This window comes from Chamaea fasciata, unplaced genomic scaffold, assembly GCF_029207755.1.
Source record: "Chamaea fasciata isolate MVZ Bird 193981 ecotype frontalis unplaced genomic scaffold, bChaFas1.0.hap1 SCAF_42, whole genome shotgun sequence".
Classification (NCBI taxonomy): Eukaryota; Metazoa; Chordata; class Aves; order Passeriformes; family Sylviidae; genus Chamaea; species Chamaea fasciata.
The window spans coordinates 248,165-262,245 of NW_027094127.1; the positions used below are offsets into that span (position 1 = coordinate 248,165).

General features: G+C 57.3%; 1 protein-coding gene across 1 annotated transcript in view; it reads right to left on the reverse strand.

Moving 5' to 3' along the window:
- The window catches only part of LOC136303887 (transient receptor potential cation channel subfamily M member 8-like), a 104,932-nt gene that overhangs the window by 861 nt on the left and 89,990 nt on the right, over positions 1 to 14,081 (reverse strand). The window contains exon 2 of the mRNA XM_066207587.1: positions 184 to 302. Within this exon, the coding sequence (XP_066063684.1) occupies positions 184 to 302 (119 nt within the window). The remainder of the gene's footprint in view (positions 1 to 183; positions 303 to 14,081) is intronic.

A 14,081-nucleotide genomic window follows, 5' to 3' on the forward strand; every position in this document is an offset into this window, starting at 1 on the left:
TGAGGAAGCAGCAGCTGCCAAGGAGGTCTGACCTCCTCTTCTCCAGGCTGAACAGAATGTGACGGTCAGTGCGGGAGCAATAGACACTCTCTTGACACAGAGGCCCAGGTGCTGAGACAGTGGCTCCTGCTGGGATGTGTCCCTCCCCACAGCTCCCAGCACTCCCTCAGAAGGGGGCTGCACCTGCCAGTTTCGGTCATTGTTGAAGATCTCGTCGCTGACAAGGTCCAGCTGGTTCCACTCCAGCAGCAGCTTCAGCTGCCCGTTCCAGTTCTCCCTGTCGTGCTCCTTGGTGCTGAAAGCTGCAGGCGAGGAACAATCTCTGAGTAACAACCAGGCACATTTATCATCTCTGCTTCTCACACTGCCAGGACAAGACTTCTTCCAAGTGGCTTTTTCCCCAGACTCATGCACATCTTCCTGACTGGGGGCTGGAGGCTGCTGGAGGCTCAGGGATGTATTTATGGTCCAGGACCACTTCCTAACCAAGATCAGCACAAGGCTTTCTTCAGGCTGCTCAGAGTCCTGCACCCTCTACACCAGGGAGATTCTGCAGGATTCCCAAGTGGGGCCCTACCGGCATCCCCAAGACTCTCCAAAATGCCTTCCCAGTTACCTGGTTTGGATCTTTCCCATGCTCAGAGATCCCATACTGCTGTTGTAGCCTGCCCACACCCCTTCAGCAGAAGAAGACAGGCTCCAAATTGAGGCAGGAGCTTAGCTCTAGGGAGATGGCACTGCTCTAAGGAAACCTCCTCTAGGGAATAAATAGCCATCCCATTTCCATTTATTATTAAATTCCCAAACAAACCCAGAAAAACAATTATTTGCCTTTGTACAGAGCAAAGGAAATGGCATTGCCCACAATTCCATCTCCAACTTCTATTCTGATCACTGTCAGTAAATGAAGGCTTTCAAGGACGTCTTTGATCTACAAAAAAAGAGAAAAATTCCCTTTCAAAGCTTTCAAGGCTGTTTAGTAGCAGATCTTCTAGATCCTTTAACAAAGAAATTTATCACCGCATCGTAGTAAAGCTGCTTCTCATCAGTCCTGGGTTTTAACAAATTTAAACAAGCCTAAGTGGAAGTAGATAATGAGTTGGATTTTAAAGTCACCAAAGGACAACATTAATTATCCTCTGAACATACAGCAAAGAAATGTGATTCCCCGATGCAGATCATCTTTAACACCAAGATATCATCTCAGTAATTAGAAGCAGCAAGAAATTTCCATTAATGTCATCCTCTGAGTGTCACTTTGCAAAGCAGAAGACCACACAGAGGCAAAACAAAGGCCTTGCTTTGGTTTCAAACATTTTCCTAGGAAGGCATGAGAAGAACCTAATTCTTTTAAGGAATCAAAGCTCTCCAGGAATGAAAGTCCACTCAGTGCAACAAAAGTAGCCCAAACAAATGAGTAGATTGCAAAAGGGCTAATCCTCCCCCTGCTCCAGATATGGAAGTGGCCAAAAAAGTAGAGCTCTCCCCTCTTCTTCTCTGCAGGAGAAGCAGGATGACTAAGAGAAAAAGTCCCAGCTATTCCTTCAGTCCTCCATCACCAAAGCTGTGCCATAGCACAGGTGCTGCCTTCAAAGTGACCCCAGTTCCAGCCTAGACTTCTCACCTTTCAGACAACTCCTTCCCCAACACGCCCAGCAACAGCAACCCCAGCTCAACACCCTGCCAAGACCCGCAGCTGTCCCCATGCCTGCGCAGAGCTTTCCCACCCCCTGGTTCCCTGCAAGTGCCGTGGCATGGCACTCAGGAGGATGTGCTCCAAGGCCTTCCCCGCTAGCAAGCTCAGGCTGCCAGGCCTACGGTTCCTGGATCATCCTTCCCACCCACCCTTCCCGTGCACGGCTGGTCCATTTGCGCTCAGCTCCGACTTGGCCGCTTCACCAGGACTGCTGCTAAAGGATGGAGAGCAGCCCGGCAAGCTCCTTCTCCAGCTCCCTCTTTACTCTCGGGGCAGGTAGAACATGCCACAGGAAAGCAAGCAGTGCCAAAAGACTTGGGCCAGCATCAGGCACATTGAGGAATGAAACAAGGCCTTTGTTCGATGGAAGGAAGCACAAGCAATTGACAGAAGTGAAGAGGACTTAGCACAGATATCCAGAAGTCCTTAGCACCAGTTAACATCAGCAAAACCTGGAAGCCTAACTTGACATGAGAGTGACTTGATAAAAAGCTTGAGACATAGCCTTTGGGAAGACCTAAGGGCGGCTACAGAATCAGCCCTGTGCAGGGAAGGCATGAGGAAGATGAGCTGCTTTGGTGCGCTGAGACTCCTCCTGGCCAGCAGGTGGACATTAACTTCAGGTCTAGGATTCTGACGCAATGTGTTTCCTTCTAAGCCCCTGCCTATGGAATCACCTCAGCAGTCTAAAGACGGAAGGGATTTTTGATAGAATTCCTACAGCAACCCACTGAAATTTGGACGTGGCGAAGAAGCCTTGTGCTGGGGTGCAGAGCCCTAACCTCCTGCCAATAAAAGAGCTCTTGGTGGACAATGCATTTGTCTGCTGATTTCATTGAATTCTAGAGACCTCTCAGGACTGCTCTGTCCTGAGGGAAGGCCCTTGACCTTGAGCTGCAGGCACTCGCGCAAGCTTCAGATCACTTCCCTCAGCTTCCAGGACCTCTCTTGGCCGGCATCCTGACGGGGCGGTAGGACCGCTGCCAGGCACTGCTGGGACCCAGCAGGACAGGACCGGCTGTCTCGTGTCCACGTAGCACCCCCTGACACAGCCAGGGTCATCCCGAAAGCAGACAAGGCTCACGTGTCAGCGCAGAGGGGCAAGGAGCGCTGGGCTCCTCTCAGGGTGTCTCAGCTGGGCCTGCTCCACAAGACGCCCCCATTTGAAGGCCTGCTAATGCCCAGCTGCCAGAAATGCCTGCCTTGTTCTCTCCAAGATGCAGAGGAAGAGGCAGGGAGCAGGGCCCATTGGGAGGCAAAGCTTCCAAGCCTTTTCTGAGGCCACGCACACAGCAAGAGCAGCCAAGACTCTCCCTGCTGCCTGGCCCACACAGCCCAGCTCGGTGCTGGCCCTCTGGGCCACAGCAGCCTCCAGCAAGCAAGAGGCAAATGCATATTGCCAAGACTTGAAACACAGCAGACAGCTAAGACGTGAGACGTGTGTGCGGGAAGGCCTTTGAATTTACAGCTCTCCAAGACAGCTTTGGGGCTGGCAGCTGGACAGAGATGCTCCTGCTCACACCTGTGTCCAAAGGGGGGAAACACACTCTGCTGCAGGTGCTTGCCTTGGTCTCTGCAGGTCCAGCTGGATTCCAAACCTGCTCTTCACAGCCTTCTCCCTTCCCTTGTCCGTCTGCCAAGGGCAACGGGCCTCAAGGACTGAAAGGACCACAGAGAGCCAAAGGAGGACAGTTGTTCCTACATCACTGGGAGCTCCTAGGAAAGCACTTTCCTTCAGCAGCTAGCCCCTTTCCCCCAGAGGCCTTTCCCCGGATTGGAAGCTTTCCTGGGGAATGCCAAGACACTCTTAAGAAACCCTGGCAAGGCTGAATTTCTTTCTGGTCCTATCTGGACAGGCGCTCCAGCTCTAGCTGGCATTTCCCCCAGTGTGATTCCAGCTGGAGGTTGACACATGCAGCCCCAGGCCCTCTACAAACACAAGCTGCCCGCTGCCTCCACTCCTGCCTGCGCTCACAGCAGCAAAAGCAGGCTCTTCCCGGCCAGAGACCAGAGCCCTGATCCCGCAGGACGCTCTCGCCAGCACCTTCCAGGACTCTCCGCTGTGCACGCAGCACTTTTCCTGCCCGCTCTCCACAGCCTTTGGAAGACAGAGCACAACCTGGCTGGCGCTGCCATCAGCACACTGCAAACACGGGCAGAGGAAGGAGAAGCAGGGGCTGCTTTGCGGCCATGCCCAGGAGAGACTGGAAGGCTGCCCTCCCTCTGCTCTCACTCGCTTGGCTTTCTGGCAGCCTCTGAGGCAGGGGCTGCGATTCCTCAGCTCTGGGCACCAGAACCGCAGCCGGGATCCCGGAACTGCCTGACGGCGCTGGGGCCATTGGCTGGGTCACGCGTCCGAGTCTCGGCCACCGTGCTGCTGCTGCTGCTGCTTCACTTGCCCTTAGGCACACCCCAAGCTCCCTGTTAAGGCCTGATGGTCTCTGCTTCTGCCATCTCCCCGACCCTGTGCAGGGATGGAGCACTGCTGTGCTTTCAGCAAGCTATTCTTGAAAGCTTCCAGCATTCCAAGCTCCTTTGCCCTCTGTAGATGCTTGCCATGGAATCCCTCACAGCTGGCTTCAGAGCGTCCTCAGGTTGGCTCTCTCAAAATCCGGGAGCTTCAGGCTGCTCAGTAGGACCTTAAACTGCACAGTGTTGTGGAACTGGACCTTCAGCACAGGCACCTTTCCAACCTGACGCGGCCTCGCTCCTCTGTGTCTCTGCACAAAAGACGGCGCGCAAGAGGACGGCAGCAGGGGCCTGTGTGTGCTAGGGCTCAGATTTTACACCGTTTCAGCTCCACAGAGACGCAGGTGAAGTGAAGAAGCCAAAGTGTTTATTAATTCAAGGCCAAGCAAAGGGATGAGCTGGGAAGGAATAAGGGGGGATGGGCAGGGTCTGAGGGCTGGGGGGAGGGAGCTAAGTACAAAGAGCGAGAGGTGTGAAGCCAGGAGAATTGTGCTCAGCCTCAGCTGTGCGTGGAGCTCCAGCAGCACTGAGAGATGGTGTCCTCTTCAGTGTCTCCTGGTGTGTTCTTGGGACACCGGTTTGCTGGATTCAGAAGACGTCCCCAGTTGTTTAGCTTTCTGGGGAAAGCAGGCTTCATTTTGCAGGTTCAGAGCATGACGGCCTGTTGTCTTGCCTCTGGGTTTGAAGGGCTGCAAGAGAGAAGAATAGAGACATGGTCAGAGGCTGGATCTGTGGGAATCCTAGGAGATCTTCCTGCCAGGGCCATCCCATCCAGCCCTCGTCCACACAGGGAGCAAAGGCCTCCAGAGCTGAGGATTGCAGCTGTCTGCCCGGGCAGTGCAGCTTCCCCCGCCAGAGCCGCTGACGGCCCGCTGCCCTCACTCACCCTGACTGAGAAGGTGAAGCTGTCCTGGCTGCCCCCTCAGAGAGCGTGTCACGGCCCCAGCGGCACGGCTCCCTGCCAGCGCCGCTGCCAGCCCTGTGGCCACACGGCCTCCTGCCCCGGCAGGGCTCAGCCCGGGCCCTTGCCGCCTGCTGCCGCCCCAGGGCACGGCTGCCAGAGGGCGGCAGCAGCCCCGAGGGCAGGCGGGGCTCCACGGCGCCGGGCCCGGATGCCGCTGCTGCAGCCGGGGCAGCAGCAGCCAGGGCCGGGGCCGAGCTGCGGCGGGCCAGGGAGGGAGCCCGGGCTCGTGGCTCACCCAAGAACCACATGGCTGCCTCTGGCAGGGACTCCTGTGGGTTCTCCAGGTAGGGCAGGGCCCGGCGCAGGTGCTCGGCCGCTAGGATCCTGTCATCTGCCAGCTGGAGAGAGCGGCAGGAGGGAAGGGTTGGCGCGGGCTCAGCCCCTGGGCCGGGCTCTGGCCGCGCCCAGCCCCGGCCTCCCCTGCCCGCACGGCCCTGAGGCCCGGCCAGCAGCCGCTGGCGCCGGGCTCTGGAGGGGGCAGAGGGCCGGCTGCTGCCCGGGGAGCCGCGGTGCCGCCCCGTGCCCGCAGCCCCGCTGGGCCGGGACTCCACGGGCACCCGGCTCGGGGCCGCAGGAGCCTGGAGAAGAGCCCGCGGGGCCCAGGGAAGGCAGCGGCGTGTGGGGCGCAGGCTGGAGCCCCCGGGTGCAGCACTGGGCAGGGGCCACGGCTGCCAGCCCCGCGGCCACGGATCTTCTCCAGGCTGAGGCTGCCACTTCTCCAAGCCATCCTTACCTTGCAGTCATCGATAGTCAAGGGATGTTCCTTTGTCAGGAGCTTCTCGAGATCCCTCCTCTTCAGGAACTTGGCCGCACAATACAGGGTTTCCCGAGAGGCCTGAAGAGCAGCAGAGATGCAGAGATGGCACCACAGCCCAGGGCACAAGGACTCGCATCCCTGTGCCAAGGCCTGGAGAAGGACGCAGCCTCCTCCTCCTCCTGCAGCAGGGCAGGAGGCAGCTGAGCCCCCGTCCCAGGGATGCACAAAACCTCACATTTGCCACACGCCGGTTCTCATCATGGCAGTAGAATAAAAGTAGGTACAGGCTCTTGTTTACAGTTGCCTTCAGGCGCTTTTTTCCCTCCTTCACTACCAACTCCATCACCTTACAGAAGAGGTCAATGGAGAGCAGTTGCATGTAGCTATTTTCCTAGAGGAAAGGAAAAAACCTAAGCATCAATTACTCCAGGCCCACCTAGGCAAAGGCCTGAAAATGCAGACAGCACAAGGTTTCTGGGCAGCACCCAATTCCTGTGGCTCGGGTTGCAGAACCTTACATTGTTAAAGAGCGCCAGGAGTGCCTCAGCCAGCTTTGGGGCGGTGGTGCTGGATACCAGGATGTCTTCGCTCTCCAGCATATTAGTAAGCACACGGAGGGTCAGGGCAACCACCACTCCATCTTCATCAGCCAGCAGATCCACAAAGCTTTCAGACAGGCAGCACATTCTTCTGGCCTGTGTGGAACACAAGGCTGCGCTGTGAAGCCGTGAACAGCTGCACCAGCGACAGCGCCCAGGCACTGCAAGCCCAGCCTGCTGCCGCAGGGCCCAGACACCAAAGGCCTGTCCCAAAGCACTCGGGCAGCTGAGGCAGGAGAGCTGGGAGCAGCTGCCTCAGCTCCTGAAGCCCAGCCAGCCCATGGGGCTGCTCTCCCCAGTGCAGCTTCAGCTGCTGCCCCCTTCTCACCATCAGGGGATCCTTGCTGAGCACCAGCAGGCCTTTGAGCGCCAGGCGACACCTCTTCCTGCACTCGGTCCGCAGGTACCTCGACACGACCCTCAGGACCCAGCCACCACATTTAGTCCAGTCCAGGCATTCCAGAACCTGAAAGGCACAGGGCAGTGGTACAGGGCCCAGCTGGCAGGAGCCCAGAACTGCCCAGGGCCAGCCCCAGGCAGCAGCAGCACAGGGCGCTGGTGCCATCCCAGGAGGCTAGGGATGCGGCTGCGAGAGGGCAGAGAGCTGGGAGGCAGCTCAGCCAGGCAGCGCTGCTCTTCAGGCTCACCTCCACAAGGAATGCCAGGAAAGGCAGATCGCAGCCTGGCTTCTCAATGCTGAGCAGCCGGAGCATGCGGGTTGCGATGCAGGAAGAGAAAGGGATCAAGACATGGCGCATCTCCCTGTCAGGGGCAAAAAGGAAGAAAGAGCCTGAGTAGGGGGGGGCACACTTTTCTCAGGACTGACTCCCAGAGGTGCAGTCTTTCCCCAGCATCCCTGGAGGGGACGTGGGTGCTTTGGGAGGTGGCCACTCCTGTGCACCCTCCTCTCCCAGCCTTTTCCAGTCTGCTCGGCCGTCCCTAAAGAGACGAGGCCCTCTGGCCCATGACCAGAGGGACTGTGTGGGGCAGCCCGGGCACAGGGCACCAATTCCAGGGACAGCAGGGAGCAGGGGGTCTCACCTGGCCAGCAGAGCCACAGCATAGTACTGGGTATGAGCACAGAGCATGGTGTCCCAGCCATGCTTGGACTCCACAGCCATCACCTCATTCTCACACTGCAGCCGGCAGAGCAGGGTCTTCATGACCTGCACTGCAAACCTGTGTGCAGAGCAAAGCCCGGGTCACATTGGGAGCACTGGCACTGGCCACAAGGACATGGAAAGGACGGGAGGACGGAGACCTGTTGGGGTCGCTGGGAAGGTGGTGTTCCTCTCGGCACGCTCTCCAGAAGTGATCGACTTCCTGTGGTGGCATCTGCTGTGTGGTGACGACAACATGGAAAAGCAGAGCCACAAAGAGGCGGGAGGAAAAAAGGATCATTGCCTCGTGGCACTCAGGCACCTGGACAATCACCCACACCACCAGAGTTGCCTGCAAAAGAAGTTGCCATGGAGAGCGCTCAGTGCGAGGTGTCCATGTGGCAGGGCCCCAGGGGAGACGCAGGGGGAGCAGCGGGCCTGGTGGCCCCTGAGCCTGCCCTTAGGCCAGGTTTCAGCCCAGGGCCTGAGGCAGGGAGAGGATGGAGAGCTGCTGGAGAGGCGACCTGGGGGTGAGCAAATGCCCAGAAACTCACAGCCAGAGCAAAGACGCCCTCCTTGTCCCCATCCGAGGTGAACGTGCTGTGCAGAGGCCAATCCTCCATCACACAGAGCAGTGTTGGCAGAACCTTCTCCACTGTGAGACTCGATGAGCCTATGCTTCTCCAGATCATTGCAGCAGCTCTGTGGGATCAGAGCTCTGTGTCAGGGGCATCTCAGCCACACTACCATGCCCTGTGCGGCTCTGGGGGCCGGGTGACAGAGCCCCGGTGCCCTGAAGGGCAGGGAGGGAGCACGGCAGCAGGCTCGGGAAACAGAGGGGCCCGAGGGTCCCGGACCTGTCTGCCGCTCTGGCAGAGCCCATTGCACGGGCCGTGCAGGGCCATGGCCCTAAAGGCCGGGGAGGCCTGAGCTCTCCAGGGAGGTGGGCCCATACCTGTCACATGTTGGGGCACAGCGCAGGAGGGTCAGCACCACATCAGCTGGGTGTTCTTCGGCCAGCCTCACGATGTTCATGGGCAGCCTGGTATCCACATTTCCATGCGATGCAAAATTCTGGTGCATCTTCTTTACAATGGCTGGCACCTGGAAAAGGCATGGGGAAGACTTGGGCCGCTGTCTAGGGGAGCAACTTCACCAGCTTCCCCCAAGAATCGCTTCCCTTCCTGCCACGCTGTGCCGGCCTCAAAGGCTGAGGGGGCCCAGTGGCCGTGGCTGGAGATGACACACAATCCTGGGAGGCCTCTAGCCCCAGCCCCAGGCTGTTTACCTGCTGCTCAGAAGGAATACCACTCTTCTGGATAAAATCCACGGCGGGAGCAGGAATGGCAGTGGGAGTGGCCGTGGCGCCAGTATCTCTGATGCCCTGAGTCTCTCCAGTGTCAGCCGTTTGGAGGGCCACAGCCTCAGCCACTGCCTTGTCAGCCCTTGCCCTTTGATCATTCAATGCAGCATCAAAATTTTCTAATGGCTCAGCCAAATCCGTGTTGACATCAGGCTCTGCCTGGGGCTCGGTCAGCCCACAGTCAGGCTCAGCTGAGCCCTCAGCTGCCGTGCTGCTGGTGTTTCTACGCCGTATGCGCAGGAATTTTCGGATCATCTGCAGGAGAACAAAGGACAGGGAAGAGAGACGTGTTCCATGGAGTGCTCCAAGCGCGGTGCTCGGCTGAGCAGTAACAGCAGGCCCAGCCCAGGCGGGGATGGCTGCAGGTACCTTCAGTGTCCTGCGGAAGCTTCCACCGGCAGGCCTCTGCTCTTGTGTGCCATCCATGGCTGCATCTGGCAAAGAGCGAGAGCAGCCAGAGCTGAGGGGCTGCGGGAGAGGCCGGAGAACACAGCCCAGCCCTGCCCTGCCCAGGCTGCGATAGGGATGGGATGGGATGGGGCCACATTGGCTGCAGCCATCAGCCCTGTGGCCCAGCTCTGCCACTCACCATCCTGTAGTGTCTGGATCCGCTCGGGCTCTTCAGGCTCTTGTGCTGGGGTAGCTCCAGGGCCTTTGCTTTTTTTCCCCCTGAACACTTTGGACAGGCCGAGAAATCTGCCCGCCATGCCACAGCACCTTTCAAGAGAGATGCCTCAGGAAAGCACTGAGGCAACAAGTTGTGCACTTGCGCCTTGAAAGCACCTGTGGCAGAAGAAGCCTCAGGAAGGCTGCAGGACAGCAAGTCCTGCACTCTGGTCTCAAGGGCTCCTGCCACAATGACAGGAGGTTCCTCGTAGACGATTCAAGCCACCAAATCCCACAGTCCGGCCTGGAGGCCACAGGCCACGGGGATAAGAGATGACTTGGAAAACCTCCGAGTCACCAAGTCGTGCAGTCTGGCCGTGAGGTCAGCTGCACGAGTCACTCCTCGTAGAAGCTCTGGGTCAGGCACAAACGAGTGCGCTGTGCGGGGGCTCCTCACAGCACCGCTCTGGCGCGTCCTGTCCCGTCGCCTGCTCCAAGGAATGTGGCCTGGCTGCGTCACCGCCAGCACCTATGTCCCCACGTGTCACAAAGGGTCCTTGGACACCCTGTGCCATTCCAAGCCACGGTGACCGCGCTGCTGCACCGCGTCACAAAGGGCCAATGCACACACTGTCACCTGCCCTGGGGCCGCTCCCAGCCCAGCCAAAGTGGCCCAGGTTGGAAGGAACCCCTCACCCCAAGTGTCTAAGACAGCCCTGAGACAGCATTTTTCGCAGCGGCTCAAACCGTTGGCAAACGCTGCCCTGCTCTGCGGGTTCAGGGCAGCAGAAGGAGCCCCCAGGGCCGCCGATGCAGCCGCAGCGGGAAGGGCACGGGGCCTCGCACAGAAGCTGGCACGGCCTCCCTGGGACACGTCCCAGCCGGTGGCCGTCCTAAACCCGCGGGTGTGACACAGACGAGGAACCTGTGGGCCGGGGCACGGACGCTGCTCTGACCCCTGGGGCCAGGGCAGCGCTGAAATCGGCAGGCGTGACGGAGCCCCCGCCCAAGCAGAGCTGCCGCCCCCCGAGCCCTGGCAACGCTGGTGCCATCTCCTGCCCCAGAGACCTGTGCCCCGGGGCGCTTCTCTGCCACAGGGCAGCCAAAGCCAACGGGCCCTGGCGGCTGGGCTCCTTCCTACAGGGGATGTTGGCAGGAGCACCTGGAGCAAGTGCTGGCAACACTTGGTCTCTGTCAGAAGCTCTTACTCCATGCTGAAATTGTTTTCTACTTGGAGTGATTTCCTGAAGCACAAAATCACCCTGGCAGCAGAGGCATAGAAGGAGTTGGCATTTAAGAATCCTCAATTCAGGAAAGCTTTTCTTCCCGTTACTCAACTCAAGTAGTTGCAAAAAGTTGCCAACTTCCTAAATTTATAGCAATGGCCTGAGAACCTGATAGATTTGCAAGCTTCCTTCCCATCTCAAAGCAGTGTTAGAAATGATCAGAGCCAATTTCCAAACTCAAAGATTTAGTTAACAAATTTGAAAAGCAATTTCGGGAAATGCTACGATAAATCAGGACAACATGGATCCAATGTTGGGTGGTCAATCCGGGAGCAGCAAAGGGTGCTTCTCCAGAGTACTGCCCACAACTTCGGGGTCTCGGAGGAGGTGTTTTAGACCATTGTTCTACCCTGAGGCAAAAACAAGACGGTAACAAAGAACCCGAAGAACATGACATCGTGTACATAAGAGAATCATTGAAATGTCTGGTGTCCGCAAGGGGTATCTGAAAGAGTTTCCTGAGAAATTGAAAAGACGTCTGCATGAAAAGTCTCCGAATCTTCTGTCAGATGGTTTCTGCCGCCCTCCGCCCAGATTGGTATGGGATCTCCTGATGAGCTGTGAAGATGTGGTCAGCCCATGCTTCATGGGCCCTTTCCCGCTTATCTCTCTGGCAGATGTCCAGGTAACACCTTAGGACAGTGAAAAGACTGTGGTATGCAAAGAGAGGCCCTGGAAGTGTTTCCAGCAATTCTGGGGATTTTACCTTCCACTGCAAAGTTTTAAGACACACGATTAAAATCCAGGAATTTAATACTTTGTATCTATTACAGCAGCAACACATTTGCCTTAAGGTCATCCACTGCATGTCGCTTTGCAAAGCAGAAGACCACACAGAGGCAAAACAAAGGCCTTGCTTTGGTTTCAAACATTTTCCTAGGAAGGCATGAGAAGAACCTAATTCTTTTAAGGAATCAAAGCTCTCCAGGAATGAAAGTCCACTCAGTGCAACAAAAGTAGCCCAAACAAATGAGTAGATTGCAAAAGGGCTAATCCTCCCCCTGCTCCAGATATGGAAGTGGCCAAAAAAGTAGAGCTCTCCCCTCTTCTTCTCTGCAGGAGAAGCAGGATGACTAAGAGAAAAAGTCCCAGCTATTCCTTCAGTCCTCCATCACCAAAGCTGTGCCATAGCACAGGTGCTGCCTTCAAAGTGACCCCAGTTCCAGCCTAGACTTCTCACCTTTCAGACAACTCCTTCCCCAACACGCCCAGCAACAGCAACCCCAGCTCAACACCCTGCCAAGACCCGCAGCTGTCCCCATGCCTGCGCAGAGCTTTCCCACCCCCTGGTTCCCTGCAAGTGCCGTGGCATGGCACTCAGGAGGATGTGCTCCAAGGCCTTCCCCGCTAGCAAGCTCAGGCTGCCAGGCCTACGGTTCCTGGATCATCCTTCCCACCCACCCTTCCCGTGCACGGCTGGTCCATTTGCGCTCAGCTCCGACTTGGCCGCTTCACCAGGACTGCTGCTAAAGGATGGAGAGCAGCCCGGCAAGCTCCTTCTCCAGCTCCCTCTTTACTCTCGGGGCAGGTAGAACATGCCACAGGAAAGCAAGCAGTGCCAAAAGACTTGGGCCAGCATCAGGCACATTGAGGAATGAAACAAGGCCTTTGTTCGATGGAAGGAAGCACAAGCAATTGACAGAAGTGAAGAGGACTTAGCACAGATATCCAGAAGTCCTTAGCACCAGTTAACATCAGCAAAACCTGGAAGCCTAACTTGACATGAGAGTGACTTGATAAAAAGCTTGAGACATAGCCTTTGGGAAGACCTAAGGGCGGCTACAGAATCAGCCCTGTGCAGGGAAGGCATGAGGAAGATGAGCTGCTTTGGTGCGCTGAGACTCCTCCTGGCCAGCAGGTGGACATTAACTTCAGGTCTAGGATTCTGACGCAATGTGTTTCCTTCTAAGCCCCTGCCTATGGAATCACCTCAGCAGTCTAAAGACGGAAGGGATTTTTGATAGAATTCCTACAGCAACCCACTGAAATTTGGACGTGGCGAAGAAGCCTTGTGCTGGGGTGCAGAGCCCTAACCTCCTGCCAATAAAAGAGCTCTTGGTGGACAATGCATTTGTCTGCTGATTTCATTGAATTCTAGAGACCTCTCAGGACTGCTCTGTCCTGAGGGAAGGCCCTTGACCTTGAGCTGCAGGCACTCGCGCAAGCTTCAGATCACTTCCCTCAGCTTCCAGGACCTCTCTTGGCCGGCATCCTGACGGGGCGGTAGGACCGCTGCCAGGCACTGCTGGGACCCAGCAGGACAGGACCGGCTGTCTCGTGTCCACGTAGCACCCCCTGACACAGCCAGGGTCATCCCGAAAGCAGACAAGGCTCACGTGTCAGCGGAGAGGGGCAAGGAGCGCTGGGCTCCTCTCAGGGTGTCTCAGCTGGGCCTGCTCCACAAGACGCCCCCATTTGAAGGCCTGCTAATGCCCAGCTGCCAGAAATGCCTGCCTTGTTCTCTCCAAGATGCAGAGGAAGAGGCAGGGAGCAGGGCCCATTGGGAGGCAAAGCTTCCAAGCCTTTTCTGAGGCCACGCACACAGCAAGAGCAGCCAAGACTCTCCCTGCTGCCTGGCCCACACAGCCCAGCTCGGTGCTGGCCCTCTGGGCCACAGCAGCCTCCAGCAAGCAAGAGGCAAATGCATATTGCCAAGACTTGAAACACAGCAGACAGCTAAGACGTGAGACGTGTGTGCGGGAAGGCCTTTGAATTTACAGCTCTCCAAGACAGCTTTGGGGCTGGCAGCTGGACAGAGATGCTCCTGCTCACACCTGTGTCCAAAGGGGGGAAACACACTCTGCTGCAGGTGCTTGCCTTGGTCTCTGCAGGTCCAGCTGGATTCCAAACCTGCTCTTCACAGCCTTCTCCCTTCCCTTGTCCGTCTGCCAAGGGCAACGGGCCTCAAGGACTGAAAGGACCACAGAGAGCCAAAGGAGGACAGTTGTTCCTACATCACTGGGAGCTCCTAGGAAAGCACTTTCCTTCAGCAGCTAGCCCCTTTCCCCCAGAGGCCTTTCCCCGGATTGGAAGCTTTCCTGGGGAATGCCAAGACACTCTTAAGAAACCCTGGCAAGGCTGAATTTCTTTCTGGTCCTATCTGGACAGGCGCTCCAGCTCTAGCTGGCATTTCCCCCAGTGTGATTCCAGCTGGAGGTTGACACATGCAGCCCCAGGCCCTCTACAAACACAAGCTGCCCGCTGCCTCCACTCCTGCCTGCGCTCACAGCAGCAAAAGCAG